At 34.7% G+C, this 26,887-nt stretch overlaps 1 protein-coding gene across 3 annotated transcripts in view; it reads left to right on the forward strand.

Annotated features, from left to right (window-relative positions):
* Positions 1-26,887, forward strand: part of LOC117604365 (membralin) — a 99,521-nt gene that overhangs the window by 58,305 nt on the left and 14,329 nt on the right. For 2 of the 3 annotated variants that reach the window (XM_076689104.1, XM_034324329.2), the window contains exon 13: positions 2,093-2,187. The exons of the other annotated variant lie outside the window; for it this stretch is intronic. In XM_076689104.1, coding sequence (XP_076545219.1) covers positions 2,093-2,187 — 95 coding nt within the window. The remainder of the gene's footprint in view (positions 1-2,092; positions 2,188-26,887) is intronic. 3 annotated transcript variants of the gene reach the window in all.

Raw genomic sequence — 26,887 nt, forward strand, 5'->3', positions numbered from 1 at the left:
GGAAGCCGAAAAAGATGAGCAAGGTTCGGGTGAAAAGGAAGAAAATCCCGATGGAAAGGGATGAATCGAGAGAGAAGGACGTGTCTACTAAAACGACCAAACAGACACGACTGTCCTACAAATGTAACAATTTATTTTCATTACGACATAATTAGGAACGAGACCCGCGATTCGATGTCGACCTCCTCTTCTTTTACACACAGACACTACTATCTATTACACGTATACACAGTTGGAATTAATAAAATCTCCTCTGATTTTTTATTACAAAAAATAGAGCCTGACAATTTCCTCGAGTGCCTCTAATAAAAGTGAGTAGATTTCAAATAGAATATTTTATTTAAAAATTATTAGCCTAAAAAATATAAACTAGAAATAAATACAAATTTTAAATAAATTAAATATTAAAGGAAATATCGTTTTTATTTTTATTTATATACAAAATTATTTATTCTGTGAAAAGACAGATAGCAATTTTATATTGAATTATTTTCTGCTAGATTAACATCCCTCTCTATCTTCACTGACACAGTTGGACATCGACTTTAGACGAAGAGTGAACGAACTGCTTTCCGGTAGATCGGAATTGAAAAGGGCTCGCGTGAACAATACAATGGAGCGGAATATACAGTATCGGTGGGCAGCTAAAGGATTTTCGTGTGTCCCGGAAACTCGTGTACAGATTCTGCCAGGGTTAGAGGGTGAGATAGAAGAAGAGAGAGAAAGAGAAGGGAACGGGATGGGAGGGGCAGAAAGCCCACGGGGGCCAAATTTGCATCCGGCAAAGCAACCTCGGACTACTTTATTTGATTGGCTGCCCGCGGGGTTGCCTTCTACCCTTACACGTACAAGCCCAAACAAAAGTACATTCTCCTATATCTCCTCTCTTCGTTCCATTTCTTCGTTTATCTCTTTTTTTCTTCTTCAAACGTCTCATTTTTCTCTTTCGATTCCCTTTTTATTTTCTTCACTGTCTGTCTTGGAAAATTGGAAATCTTTTGGAAAATTTGTGTCTTCTCTTTTTTTTGATTCCCACTTCGTTATTATTCTTTTTTTTGAATATCTATTTTGATTCTTCTATATTTTTTAAGTCCGTTTCTGATCTGCTTTTCTCCTCTTCCTTTGACCTCGCTGGTTCTTCCGTTTTCCTTGAAATAGTCCCAGAGAAAACGGTTTGCGATTTGCGGACCACGTTGGAACCCCTTAAGCCTTCTTAGAACATTTCCTTCTGCATCTTGAATCGGATCTACGCCGCAAAAGAGTGGGACAAGCTTGAATCTCTATAATACTTCCTACGACTGGAAGTATCGACTGTCTGAACAAACACCGACCAACGTATTTCTTCGATCCTTTGGTCAACAGGTTGTTTGTATCTTGAGGAATAACGGGTTAATTTTTTCTTTACTACGTGAATAAAAATTATTTTCTTTATCCTATAACCCTTGCATTACCAAAATGGTAAGGAGTTACTTTAAGACCACCGTGTTACAAAAATTCCCACTAAAATAAGTGTTTGCAACAGTAAGTTTAAACCTTTATTCTTAAATATATTAAAAATATATTTTAACTTTTAAAACTTTAATAAATTATTATAGAAATATATTCTTCAAAATACTTGGTATCGCAAATATTAATAACAGACATAATTTACTTACAATAATTTTCATTTCATTACATAATTTTCAAATACATTAAAAATATAAAATTTCAATTAATTATCATAAGCATTTATATTTAAAAATACATGGTATTGCAAGGGTTATTAATAAATAATGAAAATTCTTATCATTATTGAGAAATAATTAACGGAGAAAATATTTTTCCATCAACGTATTTTATAGAATATTTCAAACGTATCACTGAGTCGCCTAATCGTAACGGGTCTTAATCCGATGTTTACATTTTTGTCGCGCCGAGTTCCAATTGCGATACACAGGTTCTTATTGAATTTGCAGATGTTTACCTTTTAGTCTTCGCTGAACCACGACTCGGGAATGTCGTGTTCGATTATCGCGTGCATGGAAACGTTATACGCAGATAAAATATCGTTTCTAAGTGTAAAATCATTGGTGTGCTTGATCGGTGGGTCTAGATGGGTCAGCCTGGATGGGTCAGTCTGGACGGGTCAGTCTGGAGTTGCCAGGGAAATCTGGAGAACGTAGAACCAGGCGTACATCTCGACACAAGGTAAGCTTAATTGCATTTAATGACCACGCCTGAAACATCGATCGGTGTTTTTTATTCTGTCGAGCATCGCCGATGCTCGACGTCGGAATAATCATACGGTTTAATAAAAACGGCTTATCCGTGAAACAATGGACTGTCGCTTGCAGAAACAAGCCCAACGAGGCATCATAGTGATGCAGTCTTTTTCCACGGCAAAAAAGAGTACTCGTCTATCTACTTTGCCTCACTCGTTATTAAACGATTTTTTACTTTGTCGAACGAAATCGTAGTTTGTCTTTTCAAACTCTCGCGTTAGATGGACGGTAGAACTTTAATGAGACACATTGTTTGGATAATCGAATAGGGTAGTTGTAGGCATGGTACTTTTAGTTTTGAAATTCAACTTATTATTAGATAAAAGGATCATTAGGTTATAAATGAATTAGACATAATAAGGAATCTATTTTTCATCGTTTGGGGCCACCAAAATACTGGTTTCAATTATATTTAGTGTTAGTTTTGACGATCTTACAAATTTAATTTTATTACTGTTTTGAAATTATTACAGATTTAAAATTTATTATCTCTTGAAGGAGGAGGTTGGGGCTGATTAAGCATACCAATCAGAAAATATTGGAAATAATAATTTTCTTATTTAGAAAATTTTCCAAAATTTATTTATTGTTACTGGTGCCTTCAATTATAATACTTTAGAATTGAACTTAATATTATTTAAAAAAAGAAAAATAGATTCCTTCTTTCTAGGGTTAATTTCAATCTTGAATTTATAAAAAAGTATGTAAAGAAAATAAATAACAGAATTGCAGTGTTCAAGTCAAAATTTGTTTTACATGAAATTTAATATGACCCGCTTTGAAGCAGCTTTACTGCTTGCACAAATCTTTATTACTTCCTTATGAAAAATATAGAGAAATTTAAATTTTTAACATTTTTATATTATTTGGTTAACGTAAAGTTACTGTGATATATCATATTATTTTGAAATTTAATATGATAGTATTTCAAAATTAATTGCTTAGAATTTAGTGGAATTACTTGTCTATCTCTATGCAATGTTTATACGTATTGATATTTATTTTCTGTTTCTACATCAGTAAAAAATTCGAGCTGTACTAATTTCCAAACAAAAACGTTAGTTGTTTTGGTGTTCTGTCCTTTTGTACTTTAAGCCACCGTGGTACTGCAGGGAATTTCATTAATTAGCTAATGGCTGACGTATTTCTCTTGTATTCGTATACGCATCGCAATTCAAATCAGACAATTCTATAAAACTACATAAAATTATTATAAAAAATGTCTCAAATTCTTTACTATGAAAACAGTAGAAATTCATGACAAATACTATTTTTGCACTGATTAAATTGAGAAGACCTTATAAGCAGTTAGTACAAATAAGTATTGATACATAATCTACCGGAAGCCTATTATAGTAAACTTTTCGACACGATTGGTTATTGACAAAAAACCAATCAATAATTTCTTGAAATTATTACAAATTCTCTTATAACTCAGTTGGAATAATAAAGATTAAGTATACCTTAATTAAAAGGAAATTGCAAGAAAGAATTATACCTTTTACTCTTTAGTTGCTGTTGAGTTATAAAGTGAATAATTATCTTTTTTATTTATTGCTGGTAGATAATGTGTTAACAGTTGCTATAGTATTGGTATGATTATAGCAGTTGATATAAATATTATTTATCTCTCCTACAATTGAAAATTGGCATAAAATCAAATTAGTGTCTATTTGATTTTTTAATTCAAACATGGGTATTAGGTATAATTCAATATATTTTACACTTAGCTTGAAAATGTAACTACTTAGCAACAAATTATTTAATATTCATCGTTCAGACGTGTATTTATGGATGTGTTCATCACAGATACACGAAGTTAACCACAGAACTTAATGGTTTCCTGATAATAACAGTTCTCGCACTACTGTAGTTCCAGTGTCTTGGACTTTGACCAAAGCAATGGAACCACCCGCATTTTCGGTCAATAGAAAGTTCTGCTACTTGTCTGCCACAGAACACGAACTTACTTGAAATGTTTAACTTTTGTACGTTCATGTACCATACCAAACGTAGAATAACCGTTTTATTATTTACCAATAGATATTGTTAATAGTTATAAAGGCAATAGTTGGCTGATAATTGTATAATCTAGTCAGGAAGTCAGGGTGGGTGTTGAATCGTACGATTCCATTTTCAACGATCCATCTTTATTGGAAACTAAGTAGAAATACGACCTGGCTTAAGCTTTACACGATGAAGGGTGAGAATTCCAACACCATTGGCGTAAACCGGTATTTGTAACATCTTGTAATGCATTCAAATTCTAAAAAATGTTAATGAAAAAGGGGATACTTTTTTTTTTATAGAAATAAAACAATTTTTTCATCACACTTTTGTCTCCCCTTTATACAAAGTGTCAATTAAAAGGAAGCCTTCCAAATACGTCTTTCATTTTTTATGATAAAAAAAGAGTTCAGGACACAATTTGAATGGTTTACAAGCTATGCATTTGAAGGAATACTTTGAATAAAGTAAAAGTTTATAATTTATATCAATGTCTAATTTCAATTTATAAATGAATTTCTAATGAACTAGTAAAGTTTAAACGAAGGTAAATATATATATTTAAATATAGTATGGGTAATTCGTGTGACATATGTAGATTCTATTCGTTACGCCTATGGTAAGGGTTTCCCCTTGATTTCCACTCGAGGTTGCCAACTTCGTATCCCTCCCTTGTACCTATGCCAGGTTCCACTTGATCGAATTAATCCATTCCCAATCTAATCAAATCGCGTGAATGTCTAATTTCACACACGATCCGTTTTCGTCGCGCGTTCTACCGATACTTCCGTATCGAATGCTTCGTTCACATGTGCGTCGCTAATAGTTGCCCAATTACTTGGAACGTTTGCGTTGATTGACTTTCCTCTTAAGAACGAGTAAATACACATCCACTCGACCGAACAGGTTTACTGTTCATTTTATGCATTCATGCTATTCCTTTCGACAGATTTCATTCGATATGGTTCTCATATTGGAGCATTGCTAACCATGAAGACCCTGGTTTTATATAATTTTATAACATAAAAGTATTATTAAATATGACTTATCATAGATCAATTTGAAGCTTAAATTTTAATAAAAATAACTACATAAATATTTCATAAATATCATTAACACAAAATCGCTGGTCCTTGAAACAAAGCCAACCAAGTCAATTAACAAATACTGTATCTTTAATTTTAAATATCTTAAGTTCAGTTATGAATATTAACAAAACCTTTATGTAGTTATCTTCGTTAAACCTTAAGCTTTAAATTGATGTACAATAAGTGCCATTTGACGATACTTTTCTGTCATGAAATCCTATTAGACACCCCACTTCTCGAGACTGGAAAAATCCTTCAGCTCGAAGGATGTTCGTGAAAACGTTTATGTCGAAAGGATTCTTCTAATCGAGATAAACGGTTCCCAGTCACCTTGTGTAATTAAGATCTCGAATTAATAACTGTCGTTCAATTGGCAGCGTGGAAGACTTACGCGAGCCACGAGTTTCCAGGCTTACATAAGTAATTACCAGGATCGATAGGAACATTCGTACAGCATCCAAGTTTCTCACACAGAGAGAAAGAGTGACTCTGGTCGATTTAAGTGGAAAGCCGAGTGCTTCGCATTTACGATATTTTTCCAGCACCAGCCTGAATAGGTAGACACTTCCAACAACCTACTCAAACATCAAACGCTTCTCTTTCCCGTTGACATCGCTTCTACACCTACCTTTCCCAATCTCTTTAGCCTTTTTACATGCATACGTACACACGCATACGTGTACGCATACGGTACACTATTATTCCGTAGTTTCCTTTCGAGATCGAGCAATTATATTCGCACCTCTGCACTCTCGCAAAGAGATATAAGCTGGAGGATCGTCCTCTCCACGGCGAACACGACTTTTCCTCCATTAGAAAGCTTTAAATTCAACTTTCAAGTGTCACGAGAAAAGGAAGGGAAAAGAGACGGGCAAAGGAAAAGGTACACCTAACAAGCTGGTTAAATGGGTCGCGACCATCAGCATCGAAACCGTGTAAAATTGTACCCGCGGTATCGAATAGTTCTTAAAAGGTCAACACCGTTGCCTTTTGCATCGTTTCCAATGTTCTTCAGAAGAGAATTTTTATCGTGGAATCTGCTTATTACGATCACTTTTGGAATTGCAATTTTTTATGATGATAACTGGTTGAGGACATTAAATCCAGGATAAGTAGTTAGAAATTAGTATGGATAATTATTACATTTGTACAATTTGTACTTATCACAAATTGTACAATTAACCCTCGGGTGGCGGACCATGGAGAGAGCCACAATTGTTCTGGTACATGTTTTGTAAGTTCAATTGGGACAAACTGTACCTTTAAAAAATTAATCTTTAGACTGCCGGGATGTTAAGAGCTTTATTGTCTTTAGTAAGTTTTAAAATTTGGTGTCTGTATTTTATATCTAACATATGTGAAGTTTCGATCACAGGTAGAGACTATATTTAGACTTTCCGGCAGCTAACGGGTAGGAAAAATGAAAAATTCTCTATTTTGTCTAAAAGTCTGTTTTATAGAGTTTTGGGGTTGCGGAAAACCATGGTGAAGTTAGTTTTTGAGTACAGTCCATTCTCTTGACTATATGACTCTCCTTCAGTATTACCCAGCGCCAACGGCGGGGGCGTTGAGAGACGGTGTGGTTCCATTTAAAAAATTTTTTTTATTTATTCTTTTCTATTTTTTTTAATTTATTTTCTTCTATGAATGTTTATGAATGTTTGAATGGGCTGCTCCGGATGTTATAAAAAAGAATGTAATAGCATCGAATGGAGCATCGCATGATTCATATGTTGGTACTGGAAGTGGAGGCATTTCAATGATTTCGAAATTAATTTCATTTTTTTTCAAATGGGATAGCATTTTTTTTGGGTTTGGTAATTTTCCTTTTGTAAATTACAAAACTTTTAAATCACCAGTGTTTCAAGTTGTGTAAAGTAAATTCTAAAAGGATGGATTACAAACAGGAAGGACGAAACCTTCTCGCGATTCGCGGCTTTATGGAGGAAAACTCGGTTCAAGGGAGCGTGCTAATCGGTTTGATGTCGCCACCAAGTTAATTACCAACCGAGACGCAGATCGCGGCCGTTAAATTTGTGTTAATCGACCATTTGATGTTGTAATTACAATATTGTTGAAGCCTTTCCTACGCCACTGAGAAACATGGCCAACTAGCGAACAGTTTCCGAGTTTCAAGGAATATCAAGCGGCCATTCCAACAAACTGATCTATTGATACACTTGAAGGGGGTAATTAAGAAAACTCCTTGATATACAATATTTGCCAAATTAATAAATATAATTCATAAGAATTTTGAATTAGATGTATAATGATTTGGAAAAGTTGAAAATTTAGGGTAATATATTATCTTCTTATTTTATGGGGCTCGTCAATTTTTTTTCAGCGGGAACACACGAGGGTTGTTCTCGCTGAATTATTTGCTTATTGGTTCATTGTGGATTCCTCTTGTCCTTTATGAGCGACGTTTACTTCTCTTGCATGCTAAACGTTTGTCTCCCTTTATTTCCATCTTTTTTTTCTTCGAACACACTTTAGCACCCTCGTACGCCCCTGTATTTAAATATTTTGTACTTCTTATTTTTTAATCTGCAATAAATTCTAACAGTTACATATTAGAAAATAGGTATCTTTGAATTTATATTAATTTAGAAATATTGGGTTTAATTTGCGAATTGAATTTAAAAAATTTCTAATTACTTCAAATTTTAAGAATTTAAACGTCAAAAAGTATTATTCTTTCAACTAAAATACAGTAGATATTAATGCTGAAACATACGCCTGTTACGGTTTGAAATTCACTGAAAAGTATGAAGTTATTTAAAAAAAATGTTGATGGTGCATGTAACAAGTAATTTTTCAAGAAATAATGCAGTTTTGAAAATATGTTTTCGGGTTGATAAGCGAAATGCAGGCTCGGAAAGGGGCAATGAAATCATGAATTCGTATCGTCGATGTCAAATTATTAAATCCGACAAGGTGTTCGTCAAGGAACGGATAATGCAATTTTTATACGCTTCGCTTGTACCGTTCCATTATCGATTCGTGTCGCTTCTATTCGTTCCCGTTCCTCGTTCAGCTGTTGCTTCTATCGTGTTAAAAATTATGCGAGAAATTTTTGTATTTTCGAGGTCGTACCTCTGAACGAAGGGATGGACCTCTGCAAGGCTGATTCATTTTCCATATTTATGATCTGGTTAATAATCGTCCCTTGTCTTCGCCGTTTCCCACGATATTTAATGGAACACGAGCTCTATTCAGCACGTACAGAAATATTTTTATCATCTATTTATCACTCGTCACATTTTCTATTTACGAAATTAATACTTTGTGTAAATTTTTCAGAGTTTCGTGAAAATTCTTTTAAGTAATAAAGCTCAATTGTTATGTACGGTTTTTATAATTAAATACAAGGTCATTGTCCGTCGGAGATATTATATAATATACGTTGAAAACAGGAGAGCGAAAGTTTTAATTAAAATGCAAAATCATGAATTTTGACTTTCGCTATGTTGTAGAACTTCAGTCATTCGAGATTTCGAACTAAACCAACTCTGATATTTTAAATTTCCATTTTTCATATCGAATTTCTTCTTTTTGTGGCATATGCAGTGTAGTATTATTGCAGGTATAATAAATGCATTGTAAAGTATAAATGAAAAAGTTATATAATGAAATTTTTACAATGAAATTAGAGGACGAATTTTTTTATTCAATTAAAAATATTATTCTTTGAAAGATATTTTAAAATAAAATGAACATTGAAATAAAAAAATAATATATATTTTTGATAAATGCAATGCAGTATCATTTTGCAGTATCATATAAATAAAATAAATAAATAAATGAATGTTGGATATGATTTTAATTTTGTTTTGATGAAGTTAGGTTTTCGGTTACATTTTGATGTGTAAAAATAATGCGTTAAATATTATAATAGACAAACGATGCTGTTAATAGAAACATAATCTGGAGAAGTTTCTGTTTCCCTGTGAATGCGTATGAATTTTCATATTCCAACGTGTTGCCATAGCCACGGTTACAGCCAACATGAATAATAACTTTTCGAATAATTTTACGCGCTACCGATCACATGAATTCGCTTTTCGCTTCAGCAAAGCTGCGTTTCTCTACGACTCTGTCACTTTTATGGCCACCCTTCTTTATCTTGATTTCTCATTTATTCACCCTGCTCGTCTCACGCTCTCGGCACAATTAATTTACAGTTATCGAATCTCACCTGAAAAGAAGTACATTAACGATGTAATCCGAATTAGAATCATTTTCAATAATCAACCATAAATTTGCAATAATTCTTGTACAATCTTTTTGTGAAATTAAATTAACCTTCGGGTGGCGGACCATGGAGAGAGTCTCAATTTTAACTTTATTTTTTGTTACACATTATATGTCTTTTCTAAATTTTACACTGTTATTTTAAAATTATTCTTGCAATTAAGAATTGTATTATTAAACTTGTTCAGAAATCACGTGCTAGAAATTTTGGATTTTGCGTTAATTTTATAGGATTCTTTTGAATTTTTCCACGCAAAGTGGAAATTGGTTTCAATCGACGGATAAAAATCGTACGTTTTTGAGCCGCGGATACAACCGTGAATCCCCGTTGTTTCAGCAACGAATAATGTTGATTTTAAATCGATCAGGCTTGATTGTTTTTACCGTGAATTTTCAATTAATGCTAGTTCTTGGTAAACGATTTTCAACTGGATTCATTTCGCGGAAATGAAAGGTATTTAGTAACGTTTGAACGAGGGCCGGTTCAGACGTAGGAAACGCGTTCATTTTCCAGTATTTTCATGCGTGTCTGCTTAATGGGGAAAGGGTGAGATTAATATTGACAGATTTGCAAAAGACGAGTTACCTTTCGCGCACACGTACACTTTCACCGTTTTCCAATCTGATAGAGACGCGGTGAACTTTTGATCTTTTGATACCGCGTGTTTACTGAAATTCCCATGGATCTACGTGTATTTGTGTTTCTGTGATTTGTTAAATGCTTTTTCACTGATATCTCTTCGTTTCTCGGCTTTAATTCTACATTTCCCTCGACGATACATTAATTATTTGCTATTTACGTAAGCTAGTACGCGATTATCTTCTAAGCTCTTGTATCAAAATTTTTATTTTATTTTACGCTCAGTGATGTACGATGATAGAATCCCTTAATCTCCTTTATTTCTAAGAAAATTCCTTTAAATTTCTCGAAACGTCGTCTGTTCAAAAATCCTTCTGGTATATCGAGAAGGTAAAAGTGAGCAAGCCAGCACGTAGGGTGTCGGAGTCTTTATTTCGTTGGATGAGCGAGATATTATAATCACGTTGTACTATCGATTGACGTGTGCACGGAGGGGTTGCACGACAGTCTGCCGGTGTACGGGGGTTGAAAAAGGGGTCGTGAGAGAGAGAGAGAGTGTTAGACGGAAGGGAGGAAGCTGAAGCTGCCAGGGAGAAGACGCTGCCTAATAGAATGCCAATATGATTATGTGTGCCATGCTGCATCCAAACCACGATCCATGCTGCACCTACGATGCTGCTGTTGAATACTCGAAGCCGATGTAATCGACTAACATGACGGAACGAACGAAACTGAATTTGTTTCTTGCCTCGAGATGAAATTCACCCTTTCCGTGTCGTATGTCTCTTTTTATTTATTTTTTTTTTTATTTCAAGCCTGCCACTTTTTCTCTATCCACATATTTGTAAAATCAAATTAATATACACTAAGGAAAGGATGTGGAATGGAAAAATTGCTTTCGGTTAATATATTTATAATATTTGGAAAAATTTTCCAATTGGAATTTTTCATTGAAATCAATGATTTTGTTCAACTTGAGCAGTTGCTCTGTTTCTATATTTTTAAAGAAATTCGAAATCGTTGTTTGCGAGGCGGAAATTCGAGCGAGCGTGAAACGTTAAACTTTCGATTTATAACGTTTTTCCGGTCAAACGCGGTGAATCCATCAAGTTGCGCGTTTATCGGAAAAATCAAGCAGTCGTGTGCATTGGATGCATTGTCAGTGCATTAACTCGTACATTCAAGTGGAAAATGCTATTACTTAGCCGAATTACCGGTGTATGGTGCACACCCGGCAGCTATTTACTGCGATTTTTGACTCGTTATCAAGTATCGTGATCAGAAAAAATTTAGAAATAAAAATAAAAATTGTTAACTCGTTCCGTTTCATCTTTCGACCGAATCGTTAGCGAAGGAAATTAGAAGCGAGAAATTCCGTAGTCGACTGGCGGTACTCGTTATGAATGAAACTTCTCTCGTTACCGGACGATCTTTCGAACAAAAATCGAAATATTATGTTTACAAGTGGCGAGAATCGTATTTCGTGTTCAGCTTCCTCCTCGTCAGAACGTATTTTCTCTCTCGTTACGAACGACCAACTATCGCCAGACCTGGCTCCGATTTCTTCCTTTCCAGCTTTGTAACTCGTCAGATTCCTTTTGCCTCGTTCCGCGTCGAGAAAATAGCCGGGAAATGTTTAATAAAAAATAGGTAATATAAATTTTCATGTACTTTGTTATAAAAGCATAAAACGAGCCGTTTTCTTCGAACAAATTTACTTTGAATCCTTCGTCGAAATCCTCTTTCCATAAAACGGGAACATTTTGAAATTATAAACAAATGGAAAATATCAATTGAATAATTTCAATAAAAAATTAATTTTATTCGTGTAAGCGGGTCGAAATGACCCTTCAAACGTCTTTCTTCAATTTTTCGTCGAATCTATTTAAATGCTCGAATTTTCGATCATCTCGGGCTCATTTCCTGTCGATCAAACGAAGACGACGAAATTCCACCGGAAACGGGCTTTGCCGGTTAAAAGTCAAACAAACAGCTTTGACGAATTAAAAGTGATTTCGCGAGACGGCGGAGGGTGGTCCTTTCGCGTACGAACGATTTCACAATGGCCTGAACATGATCGGAATAGAAGTCGAGGAAGTGCTTTAACGGTATCGAACAGAAGCGTCTATAATACATATCGAAAGATACATCCGGTATCACGGCGTCCTGTTTCTCGGCTGCTTCATCACGCTTGCTGCCTCAACCTATACGCTTGTATAGGGTTAGCGCCCGTCAAAGTTAACCTTTGTTTCGCGCATGGCTAGCCTTTCGGGTTTATCAGTGTGTACCAGGTGCCGCCGCTTTATTTATAACGCATCATACCTTCCTCCCTTTCCATTTTCCTTTGCTTTCCCTCTCCTTTTCTATCCTTTCGGGAGGAATCACCGTGGCTAAACCGTGTCAAGTCGTGGGCGCATCCGTTTTGTCAGTGTACACAAAACTCGTCGTGTGAAACACGTACTGTCGTATCGGTTTGAAAAGTATGATACCATTGTGAGCGAACAGGTGTTTCTGCTTATGGTTATCTATGCTGATAAGAATGTAGATTAAATTTTTTTTTACGTTGGATCAATGGATGTTAGATCAGGGTGGAAATTAATATTTATTAAAGCTGTTGTGAATATTTGAATATTTAAATATTTGGGGTATTGGAATAATTTCGAATAGAAGAAAGGATGGTAATCTTTATTCTTCTTTTTACCTTTTGTCACAAACAACCTTATCCGTTTACCTAGATTCTGCACAAATTTAAAGCAATGTAAATATTTAATTAGATTGTAGGAAAGAATATGAAATTTGGGGAAGAGGCCATATTACCACCCTTTTCTCTGTGAATTATTTATTCCAATTTTTGAGTAATTTTAAATGGGAATTTTTCATTTCAATTTCTGAGGTAATTGGATAATTTTTATAATTAAAAGTTTTTTAATTTTACCCTTCTAGCAAATCGTCAGCGTATTATATAAATATCTTTAATTTTTATTTATCGAATCGACTGGCGGTGGACGTTTAAAACACTTTCATCGTGGAATAGCGTTATTTGGGCAGAAGGAACATCCTCGGTTCACAATAAAACAGAGTCAAAGTGGAAAGAGAATCGGGGATGGATCGCAGCCGAGCGGATTCCGGCTTTTAGGGCAGGACTTTTCCGACTTATTGGCACTGCCTGAATAAATTTAATTCCGCCATTCTCGACAGCCGATGCTCTTCTATTCTTATCTGCTTCGCTAAGAATTTCATCTTTGTGCCCTTTTCGATACCCGTCTCGACCCGCTAGCCAATCCTTGTACAACTTCTCTCTAATAACTGCAAATTTGCGTTTTCATCCTCTTTTCATTTTTTTTTCTTTTTTTTTTTGGGATTGAATTCCTGATGAACAACCATGAATAAGAAAAAATTTTAATATAAGCACCGAAGAAAACTCGAACATTGCGTTTCATTCGATACGAATGATCGCTTCCGATTTCTGTTTGGATATTCAAGCTCGATCGCTTGTGAAAGAGCGTGTTCGGTAACGGATATTAAGATTAGACGGATATTTCCATTGTGCGATTTATTAAAATTCCATCGATAGTTATGACGTTTGAGAAAAGATACGAGATACGAGTTTCATTGAAATTTTCATTTTTCCATTACATTGACGAACTTCTGAAAATTTTCTTTCAAATTCTGTATTACATTAGTGGCACCGGTCATTGGTGACCTCCTCGACGACCAAAGTGTTAATTTTCTATTCTTAACTGAAACTTCTTCAATAATCTGTTAAATTCTAAACTGGAGTTTGCGATCGAGCAAAGGAAGTCTCGTTCTTGCACGGCTGATCCTGCTCCCGATTTGCAATTTGCACGGAATAATTGGTCCATTAAAGGGAACTCGTTGCAAGTTTACCGTTATTACAACGATCCATGTTTCCGGGGTAAGTTAACAGCAGCTTGGACGACAGAGAGATGCAACGTTTATACGAGCAGGCTTAATAACCGGGTACCCTTGTATATTCCATTTAAGCGGGAGTACTCTTCACGTGAACTCAAAGGAATTATACTATGTATCGTAGGTAGGAGGTTGCAGCTGCAACTATGTGTTAATTATAATTATCATGATGGCTAAACGCGCAGGACTGAATGGTGAAACTCGACGTGCCATTGCTAATTGCGAGGTCATCGTCTAGATTGTGGAACGTTGAAGATAGCTTTATGTAACGAGGAGAGCTTGAATGCCAATGAGTAGCATGTTATGTTGGAGTTCCCTGTTCGACTTGAGCACCGGTAACCCAAGGAATTAGGCTTTTCGCATTGGCCGCTGGGATTTCTCTGTTAATTAAACGGGTACCGGCTTGTTAGTTTTCAAGCGTTTCGTAAACTGTAGTGCCCAACTACATTTTAACCCTATGGTGGTCAGATAGGACGTAACTTACACCACTAAAGTTAAATACCATCTGTCAGTAAAATTGATTTCTGAATAAAAGAAAATTTAATAGCGTAGAGTTGGTATTGTTAGAATTTGCTTTATGCACTTTTGTGCATGGGTGCATCGGTGCATCATAGAAATGCAGTTGCATTTTTTTCTTTAAATGAAATCATTTGAATATTTCCGATATAATAATAATAATAATATTGTAATAAGAAGTTTAGATTTAAAAAATGTATTGTCTATGGAGTGTCTGACTAATTACGTGCACTTTCACTACAGCGGTCGACGTATGTCTGACTAATTATATGGACTTTCACTGCAACAGTCATTAATTCTGTATTAAAATCGTATCATAAAGCGTATCGTGTAAAGTGTTATGAATTATTTTTCTGACAAAAATGAATTTTTATAAGCTCTAATATTACCATTATTAATATCGAAGGGTATTGAAAGAAACAGGAGAATGATTGGTTACGCGCCAGGTTGAAATGAAATTTCAAGTCAACGTACAAAGGAAAGGAAAAGTCGACTCTGATAAACTATCACTCGTAGAACAATCTATTCTTAGACGTGGGCCCATTACACTATTCGACTTTTATTAATCAAACTTCTCGTTGCGTTTCGTTCATAGCATACTCTACATCTCTTTTTCCTACGTTCCCTTCGTCTTGGATGGATAATTGGTTGTCAGATGGTCCTCTATCAGACAGAAAGAGAGGGAATGAAAAAGTCCAGTACGGATGCCTCGAAGCAAATTGCGAAGGGGTGATTCTGTCCATTGCAATTCCTCTCCAATATATTATCTTATCCTCAAGCTTCATCCTATTGGGCCGTCTACCGTTCTTAATATTACTTTTATCAACACTTTGTTTCATCTGTTTTCATCTTTTTTATAACACCTGTACACGCGGCATAGGAATTCTTATGCTTTTCCATTGAAATTAATTCCTTAGTAGTCATTAATTTACTTAATTTTCTGTAATTCTGAAATTTCAACTTTCAGTTTCCTACATCGTACCATTAATTTTTCAAATTTTCTATCAATTTCCAGTTTTCCACCTTGCATTATTAATTTTTTCACTTTTCAAATTGAAACCTTCAATGTCCACCTTGCATTATTAATTTTCCCAATTTAAGTCTTCACTTTCCCATCTTACGTTATTAATTTCTACAATTTTCAAATCGAAACCTTAAGTTTCCCATCTTATATCGCTAAAGCTATTCACAATTTATTAAAATAATATTATTAAAAACTTTGTCGACTAATCGAAGCGTGCCCCGTTTAAACGATTGCATATTTAATAACAATAAGTATAAGTTGGTTGGATGGTTGACCTCGAATCGTTATGGATTACCTATCGTCATTTGCCACATACTTGAGGCGCACGGTGTCAAACTTGTGTCCAGTCGAATAGCGTATCCGGTGGCGGTGAACTTCCATCCAGCAGACGGTGGCAAACGTATCGATCATCTGTTTCTCAATGATCGATCGCGCAAAGATGCCAAGTATCCGTAGTGCGATGTATTTTGTCGTGCGGACCAATATCTTGCCACTCGATCTGGCGCGAACTTCGTGATCGATCGGACAATCAATTTGGCAACCGTGGATTCCAATCTGTTACCGGATAAGAAACTAGACGAAATGAGTATGAAACAACTGGTTTCGTTTAATCGTTGCCAAGATGTATCGGCTGGCATTAAACAGTCGTTGAATTTCTACAGATATGAAACTTTCTTTTGCATTTTACTTATACTACTACTTATTGATAATTTACAGTCCTCCTTTTGTTCTATTTGCTATTTAAAATATTATTTTTCAAAATATAGACTTTAATCATTTTACAAATAAAAATTAGAAACAATTGCCAAATTACATCAGCCGTCAAATGATTTTTTATCGCAGTATGTAAACACAAAATCAATTGTATTATTTTGTCTGTGTAATCGTATAATCTCTATTATATCTTTTAACGATTCGATATAAAATCCAATGATACAATTCAAGTCGACCATCTGATATTTTTAATTCCCCGCTTCTTTATGATTTATTTGATTAAGAATTTATCGTATTACGAAATTTCTAGAAATTTTGCTCAACTTCTTCTGCTCTCAGAAAATGTTTTTCTGATCATATGGTACAAGGTCCAAGTGACCCTAATATTCATTAAAGTGAACTATTACTCGTAGCTGACTCGGTGCATAACTAACGTTTTAATCATAGTTTAGTGGCAGAAAACATTCGCCATGGGTTTCGAACTAGGCAACCACGATGTTACGGATAACGTCGTTATGCGAGCAGAGGGAAAGGAAATATTTGTCTGACAAGGTGGTAGTCGAAGAAAGTGAAACGAACAGGAAGGTAGCTACGTTTTCGTAGATGTAATGACGTGACATTTGCATAGATCAGCTTCAGAATCTGTTCCTTAAAAAAAAGAAGAATTATGTTCTTCGAATTTGATGATTAATCCTGAAAAGATTGAGCCTCATACGTACAGTGCCTTCTATGTACTTTTTTATTTTAATTACAATATCTTTATTAACATCCCTTTCAGTATTAACTGTGAAAGTATAGATGAAAATAATTGTTCTAAAATTCTTTGGATAAGAAAAATAAAAAACTAATTAATCCTCCTTGTTTTTTTTTTCTAAAGTTAAACTAAAAAATATATTTTGCTCCATTATGATACTTTGTCGAGGTAACTTTGATCTTTCGAGGTCAAAAAACAGAACAATGGATTGAATTAGATAAAGAACTTGATACAGGCTCTTTTTTCTTACAAATAATACAATAGGTCTTGCTCCATTATATGAATCTTGGATCCATTTCTTTTTTGTCTTTTGTTATTTACCATCCTCCATGTCCTGTTTTTTCTTTAGGAGCTTAATAATCGTTTGTTTTTGGTGAAGTGTCGTTTTCTAAAATGACATTTGAGGTACAAATTACGCCCACTTTATCTAATTCCAAATATCTACGCTCCACTTTCTGCCTATCATTCTTGCTTGTTTAATCTATCGAACCTCTCGGTCGATCTTTTATCTATTAATTTAATCTCTTTTATCCCAATCCCGGCCTCGCCATTTTCTCTCCTCCGTTCCTTCTCTCGCCTATTATTTCCCAAGCAATTTGTCACTTTAATTGATGCAATCAATTGGATATTAAATTAGTGATTAACCCGTTGAAAAATGTTTCTCCTATTTAAGTACATTTCATTTTTTTAACAGTCGGTAAATTGTAATTCTTGTTAAAACTTACATTTAACCTGAATGTTTTTCTACTATTCGTTAAAAACAGAAGGGAGGAAAATAAAAGGAACAAGTTTAATTGTTGCGCTAAAAGCGAAGAGCGAAATTTCCGCGGCGAGTTTTCTCGCTTATTTTCTGCTCGCGACGTCTAATCACATTTTAAACGAGCTGGAAATAGATGAAAAATAAATCGTTTGCCGTGTCAAGGATGCTCGCCACGTCTTTTGTAACGACTTTTGTCGTTTGTTTACGCGAACGACTGCTGGACGAAGTCGAGTTTAACGAAGAAATTAACGAGTCGACCGGTGATTCTCACTAGTATTTTAATTTGGTCAAGTAATTAGACAAAAATTAGACATGAACTCGAAATAGAGAGTTGAAACATTCAATTAACCCTTTCTGAATGAAGCTAACTGAAATATAAAGTATTATTTTAATTTTGCAATTTGGTTTGCAAAGCCTCAAAATATCCGATATTTGATTTTTTGTTAAAAAAGAAATTTTATGAATTTCGGTTACAGAGAGTTAAGAAAATAAATTATTAATATTCTTGATAGTTTCTCTTATTACCGAGCGTCGGACTATACATAGATATTTCTACTGTGCCAGTCAAAGTGGTAAAAGCGGAAAACAACACGCGAAACTACTTCATTTTGCATTAAACTTTTACGATGCACTCAAGGTACAATACCGCACGGTTCTGTTGCATCGTTTCTCATTCGATCAAGCGATATTGCTCGAATTACATCATCTCTTTAACTGAAAAGAACGAGTACTGCTTATCTTTCCAATTAACCTGATAATTGATTAAAATTGAAAACAGATCTGGCATTGTGAGTAAGAAACGTTGGAGTAGGAATTACGTCAATTTTGAAAGTGTATATTACTTAACATAACCATTTTTTAAATTTATTTTAAAATCATAATTTTTAGAAATTATTAATTTCCATGCAGTGAGAAATTTGTTTAATTTTGGTTTAATTTTTATTTTGAATTTTTATCATTCAACTATCTTTGTTTTTGGTAGATGCAAATCGTAGGTTGACTAATTTTCAATTGTAAATTATGACGACATTTATGGTGCCTCTAAGGATGCTTTACGGTCTATAAATGTTTCTGATCTCAAGCTGAAGTATCCATTATAGAATGGTTATAAAGCAAGGGTACTTTGCGATGTTGTTGCTCTGCTGATTTTATAATCCTGTTCTTCGATTGTTCACTTTGTGGCTACGAATCTGATGGTATAATTTCAGAGATTTTTATCATTTTTCAAATTGTATTTCGTTACTCATCTACTTTGTGTTTTAATTCCATAGTTATTCAGAAAATTGATTGATTTTATCAAATTTTTACTTAATTATAACTGTCGTGTATTTCTGAGGAATGATCAAAGTATATAAAAGGATCGAATAGAATTTCTCGTCTTGGGCCCTTTGTCGAGGAAACGGAACGATCCTGCATGTTCTTCGTGAAGGAATTTAAGGAGCAGAATAAGGGACACCCTCGCCAATTGCACCGGCTGCGTTCACCCTTCATAATTTCGGTGAATAGCGTGGAAAAAATGTCCCTGTAATTTCCTTAAGAATGCTCGAATGTCCTTTCAATGATCCAAATTTTTCTTCTTAAATGATTTTCATATTTATGTCACTTCAGTTTCAAAGGAAATTTGAATAAGTCGTAAAGTTTTATTTAGACATTTCAGGAAGACTAACTTTCAAAGAAAAGAAACATTTAAACCAACATTACGTCCATTTTCTTCTAGTTATTAACTAATAAATGTCTCGCGATCCTCACTAAACGGATGTCCTACTTATTCCCGAGTTTTCTCGTTATATTAAGGTTCAAAACGGATCTAATTATACAAGAAGACTCTGGCAAGATTTCTGCTTATTAGCGTTTGCCTTCGTTAGTCTCGATAAACAACCAACGTCTGCCGAGTATTGTTTCAAAAATGTGTGTGTGTATGTGAGTGTAAAAGTTTAGTAAAGTTATGAAAATTTTCCAAGGTAAATTAGTGAAGCAGCAGTAAAGAAATTTTACTTTCAAACATCAGAGGAAGAATATTACATTTTCATAATATTATCCACTAGCCATTTATAATTGATTAAATAACAAAATAAAAGTTTCAAAAAATTAATATTTTACCTTTAAATAGTGGAGTCTGGATCAATCTTACAAAACACGTGCAAGAAACACTGTAGTTCGTACATTAGAATTGAAACTCTCTCCATGGTCCGCTATCCGAGGGTGAACCGAAGCGATCAAAATTTAACTACAATAATTTTTAATATATTTTACCACCAATCGTAATTAACCTTTTAATGAAGAATCGTGTTCATAGAAATGTAGTTGATCCCGATCGTTCAATTGGATTTTTATTAATTACTTTATTGTTGGCGGGTATCGGGCATCAATCGTAGGTTGTGCGTATACAACTGATTGTTTTGCGGGTGATTGGTTGTTATGTGCGGTACCGTGCGAAACCCAATAGTCGTTGTTTTTGGTGTCTCGAGGCTGATGGATGGCGGATATCGACTGCATCCCTGCAGGGTACCGGGCGGTTTTCTCATTTCACAAGCCGAGAGGAACTTCCGGCGGTACCGAGCTCCCAAGGGAGACACCGGGAATTCGCTTTAGTCCGCCCATCGAATGTCGCCAAATTTTCTGTTGGTGCAACCAATTTTCCTCGTGTCTTTCTTTCTCCCTTTCTGCCGACATTTCCGCGATATCCACGCTTTCCATGAAAGCTTTCATTGGAAATATATGAAGTCCAGGAATACGTTACACATGTTCTTACAGCATTCAATCCTTTCACACCTAATTCATTTAATTACTAGGATATAAATGTTATTGTTTGATATTTATCGAAATTATTAAACAAAAATGTTCAATTTCTGAAAATACCAAATTGATACAATGTCAATGAAATTTCTCCTCGAATATTGTTATTTGTTTCAATTTTCAATCGAAATAAAATAACACCGTAAATTTTGAACAAGTAAATATTCAGTGTCCACAGTGGTCGTATTTAATTGGAAACAGGTTTTCGTTATTCTAAGTAATCACTGTTAAAGTTTCAATTGTACTTTAATTGCCATTCGTGTTTTGTAATTTTCAACATGGAATATAATTGAGAAATTAAACAGAAATTTCGCTATTTTCCAGGGATAAGGACATTGTATGTCCGCAAAAAAATCACATTCGATAGTAAATCCTGTGTATTTTTTTATGTTTCCATCACCATTTATCTGCTGCGATTTTAATACGTTTGCACATTAAATCTTTGATCCATGCTGTTCTGGTATTCAGAGTTTTAGAGCGAACGAGCTGGCGGATTTACAGCTTGAATCGACAGCTTATATCGATTTTCGGCCACGAACGGCTTGATATTCAATACGCTGAGGAAAATCAGGGGGATTAAAACGTTTAAAAAAACACCAATTACCCTCGGCACACGATTACGCTATTTACGATTTTCGATTCTGCAAATTTCAGTGGTACTTTTATTTAAAAAATTCTTTGATTTACACAGTACTTAGACGAATAATTATTCAGTGAATTGATTGTCTAAATTCTACAGTTTTTTTTCTAATTACCTCGGGATTTTTATCATAACCGATACTGTCCATCAGGATTCCTCGTTGTAATTACACGCGTCATGGTATCGAAGAGGTACAAAGTCCCTTTATGCATCCGATAATACCATTTTTAATTACTCCCTGTAAATAACTAATTAAAAAAAGCGCGCTAAGATAAAAGGAAAGATCCGGATAGAGGAGTGAAAAGAATCGAACGGCGGAACGTCGTAGGAAAAAGTGGAAAGGCAAGACGGAAAAAGGGAAACGTTACCACCTCCGTGGCGGAGAACAGATTTTCCTACGGGGAAACGATCCGTTGTCGTCCAATTTGCCGTACGAAGCCAATAGCCGTCGTCGTGTACGACGCAACCGAAAAAAAGGGACGTCCCGTACGACAGTGCTGCGCCGTTATCCGATATTTGTGACCGAAAATGGAGGCAGGTATCGTATAAAATGACAATAAGGGCGTGCCATCCTGTACTATCGTGCCGGACATCAATAACATTCGTTACCCGCGTTACACCCTGTATATACAGGCATACATATACACGGATTACTCTGTTTCTTCGAAGAGACGCGAATCTACCGTCTGTACAGGGTATTTCATTAGGAGAGATCAATACACTGAAGTGTTGCAATATTGGGTCATTATCAATTGAAATTTACATGAATAATTTACATGAATAACATGGTTGATTGTTGATTTTTTATTTTCCGGAAAGATACGGTTGTTTAATATTTGGAGTCCAAGTGTTTCATTTCAGTGACGGATTCTTCCTACAGAATGTTTCAAAAAAGATTGCATTCTTTTTGGTATAAATTCTTTATGGTAATATTTTTTAGCAAATCGTGGAAGGAGTTATAAAAATGATGGCTTTGAAATAATAGAAGAAAGATTGAAAATTCAATATTAGATTTTAATATCACCTTTGTTATTTTAAATAGAAATGTATATTTGGTGACTATCCATCAGTGCCTTTTTTCTATTAATAAATTTTGAAGTATTACTTTTAATTTCATTAGTACTTGAATATTTTTGTATTAAGGCTTAGGATAACGTGTACAGTTATCCCTCATATAATAATTAACCGTTTTCCTTAAACAGAAGGAAATATAAACTTGTGGCTTTCTCCATGGTCCGCCGTCCAAAAGTTGAGAAATGCATTATGATGTATCTTGTACCTTTTTAAGAAAAGTGTGCAATCATTGTATAGGGATCAACAATTTGTATCTTAAAAACTTGAAATTAATTTTCCATTTAAGTACTATTTTTCTTGAAAGCCCCTGTACAGTTCTGCTGTTTTTCACCTAGTAGGTACATGTAGGTGTACAACTCTGTGTGTCTTTCTTCGGCTAGGTGGACGTGTTCCAGTGTTGTATGGTAGTCAGTAAAGAATAGCCAGTCGTGCGAGGGCGTATAGGGCCACTTTACGTAACTTATGTCGCCTTTGTTAGGGAATATCTCGTCCCGGTGCTCCGTTGCAGCCGGTACGGGCTTCTTCCGTTGTTGTTCCTTGCCGAGATGTCGGCCTTGTCGTTGATACCTTCACCATTCACGGCCTCGTCCTTCCTGTCATCTCCGTCATCGCGTTTTCTCCTCCCACGCTATCATTGATACCTTGAAAATTACACTAAATGTTCTCCTCTCTGATGCCTTTTGTTCGCTAAAAGGATCACCGAGCCGTTATTACGCACAGATTTGTAATTGGAAACCCGATGATCTCGATGGATTAGGTTTTCTCGTATTTTTGCGTCTCGACGGTTAATGGACTGATAATGAAGAAAATTTGGAATTACAAATTATTTATAAAATTTATAGGTGTTCGAAATGAAGACAAATATAAAATTGTCTGAAAAAAGGCAAAATTTGCAAATTTCAAAAATTGGTAATTTTCAAATACATTCGAAACTGGCAAAATGACGACTTAAACATTATGGATTAACCGAATGATAAAACAATTATAAATGTATTATGATATTATAAAATTTATCATAAATCTTAAATTTCTTTTACTATGGAACGTGCTTAAAAACGCCAAAAGGTTCCTTCATAATTACTTCAAGGATTTCTTTTTTTAATTCCGTGTACTTTCCTTATCGTGAGTAATCTGGAAAGTAAGGTCGTGTACAGGAAGTGAACGTAACCGCGGATCGAGTAAATGCGTTAGACTGCGAAAATGGATTATTTACCTGCCTTTTAAGCTGCCTGCTGAGAAAGCCAAGGCAGACCCCGAAGACATTTCCTAACCACATTGTGGACACCGGCTTCTTCCAGAACAACGTTAGAACATGGAAATTAGAATGAAACTAACGCACGATAACGGGTTTATTAATCTATATTTATGTGATACAATTATTATATATTGTACGTGTTTATATGACAGATATGAGTAGCAATGTATCAAAAGCTCGCACGGTCTATTAACGCGAAGATGATTTCGCTTTAACTCATTCACCGGCAGCCTGTTACGCGTAAACAATTTCCCTTTGAAGCGGTAAATTGATGGAAAACAATTCATAAACCATATTACGTAGAAGTATGGTAAGAAAATCGTTTGCCTTCCGGCAAGCTGTTCGAACGAAGTGGAAATAGTAAAAATCGAAGTTATTGCGAAATGATTTTGCAAGAATCAGATGAAGATTTATTTAAAAAATTTTTTTTCTTCTGATACAAAGTAAAATTATTTACATGTGAGTGTAATTAAAATTGAGAAAAATCAATCAGGGGCTATTAACAAAAATAATTGATATATTCACACCGTTAAAGAATAATTTATTTATCTTTGACATTTCACTCTGACTTTACGAAAATCTTCTAAAAAAATAAAATCCAGTGTTGATTTCAAGACACGATCGTCTGGAGACGTGAAAACAAAGCAAAAGGAAAGAAAGAAAAAATGAATCAGTGAAAATAGCATGGCTCGAAAGAGCAAAAGCCCTCTTCACTGAGAGTAACACTTATACCAATTATCATCCAGGATAGAGCTCACCGTAAAAGGAAACGGCCTCACGGTGGCTTTCCATGTTCTCCATAGAATGGCCTTCTTTTTCGTCATACTCGGCCACCCCTTATTCTCGGTTTAAGAATTAAATTAACCGGCAGGAAGGACGGCTCTCGACGGGGAACCGACGAACAGAAAGAAGTGATCCCCCGATGTCTACTGGAGTCACGAACGAAGAAGAACCTCTCGAGAGTGTCATGAGAGCCACACGATTCTCTTTCTCTTCCTTATGGACTCTCTTTACCTTCTTTTTTCTCCTCCCCCGTGGATCGTAGACGAGGTAGGCAGGCTGGTAAAGCACAAACCAGGATATTGAAATTTCTCGTGGAAGAAGTATTTTTCTTGTTCAATTTCTTTCCTCTCGCTCACGCACCTTTTTCCTTCTCTCTGGCCTAGTTTAACCCTCACAGGACTTTGATCTAAAACTTGCGTTAAAGTCTTCTTGGGGTGCAAAATTATTTCATTATTCTTTTTATTTTTATTTTGTATGCATTTGTGGGCGTAGATGCACTATTATAATTTTCACACTGTACTTTCAATGTAAGGATTCAGAATAATTACATATTAAATATTATTATCTAATGCGATCATACTTGTGGATTAAAATTTTCATTTTTTTTTTCTTCAATTAGCAATATTAATAAAAAGAAGAATAATTAAGAATTTCATTAGGGATAAGTAAATTAAATTACTTTATAAATTAATTTGTATTAAGTTACTTGCGAAATGGGTTTTATAATTACTTGAGTATTAATTAGAAAGATATCTTAAGCTTTATTTTTTATATTTATTTAATTTAAAATGTTTATAACTTCACAAAAACTTAATTTAAAGATTCAACTAATTTTAGTCGATTGAAATCCATATGTACAACTTAATATTTCAATAGAGTTTCTATTAACTATGGATTAATTAAAAATAGCAAAGATAACTATGTCTTCGTTTCAAGAAATATAATCATAATTTTTCTACCAAATGAGCGAAATTAGATATTTGAAAGGTAGAAATTTTTAATATTGTATCAAAGATCCTCTTTTCATCTTGTTAAATATACATTTCACAAACGAATTGAAATTTAATCAAATATACCGCTTCTTTCTTTTTCTTAAAATTTTACGCTAATTGCAAAAAATATTACCCACATTATAACGTCCTAAATTTTTCTTTCCCATGGGGTGAAAGTTATACAACCAAAGTATTTCATGCGTGTGTAGTCGAACATTGTTAATCTATAATAGTATTACGCGGAAGAGTAAGTTGCTCGTTATTAGGCGGACCCTCGTTGCAGGGTTAATGTGGGGTATAATATAGAGCAAATCGGTTCTTATTACATGGGGAACAATGCAGGAGGTACATGTATATTTATTTTTACCGGAAATGAGCATGTTTCTCACTTTAACGTTACATTTTGTGTTCAAGAGAAAATTGCATCCCGGTCGAATATCAGGAAACTTTAAACATTATTGTTTGATTTAACATTATAAATAAAAATTAACAAGTTATAAATTAAAAAATTGAATTAGGCAACAATTGCTACCATTATTTAAAAAATAATATAATATGACTTGTATAGTTTGAAATTATATTAATTTATATAATTTCTCTAATGGACAAATTTCAAATATAAAAAAATTCGATATAAAACCAGTACCTATATTTTTATTAAATTTTTATTCAATAAACAATTTTCTGCCAATGGTTCGTGTAGCAAGGTGTTTCAAAAGGAACGATCATCTCGTGAAGGTGATCACTTAAAGAAAGCAAATGCTTTTATTGGCTCGTTTCTCGACTATTTCCTTCGTCACAAATGCTTTCGGGTAAAGTACCATTAAACGAGAGTTTCGATGCGTTCTGTAGGCAACTAGGAGATCTTGAAAAAACAACGAACGACAGAGTAGACGAGAAGAGGAGAAAATTTGTAATCCAACAGGACAAACATAGAGTGTGATACAGGCTCGTATGCGGATCGAAGGATACGAATGAAACAGGGCATGTTGTTTTTGGTCCAGTAATAAGAGAAGTCTCTCCACGCCCGTAAATAGACTAGAAAACTCTAATGAAGACGTGCCAAGAGTTTATCTTGGAAGCTGGTATAGCGACGATTGGTCGATCCCTTAGGGACGATGATTTCACGTGGTTCAGCTTATCTCTTTTCTTGATCCAGGATACCCTTTGTCTATCCGTTCTGGATTTCTTCCATCTCTCTTAAATTGATTTACTTCGGATTCATGTCGATCCGTTTCGAGAGAGGAGCCCGTTCGTGTGAAGCTTTCCTTCCGGAGATTATGATCGATTAGATTCTTTTTCCTTTTTCATCTCTTTTTCGTATGGACGGTTGGTGTATTGTATTTATGATTTTTGAGAAAAATTTCGTTAAACAAATTTGATAGCAATTTTTCCTTTTAATTTAATTAACTCTTCTTCAGATTTCCAAGTGTAGTTTCTAGAGCCATTTTATTATTTC

This window comes from Osmia lignaria, chromosome 7, assembly GCF_051020975.1.
Source record: "Osmia lignaria lignaria isolate PbOS001 chromosome 7, iyOsmLign1, whole genome shotgun sequence".
NCBI classification, from domain to species: domain Eukaryota; kingdom Metazoa; phylum Arthropoda; class Insecta; order Hymenoptera; family Megachilidae; genus Osmia; species Osmia lignaria.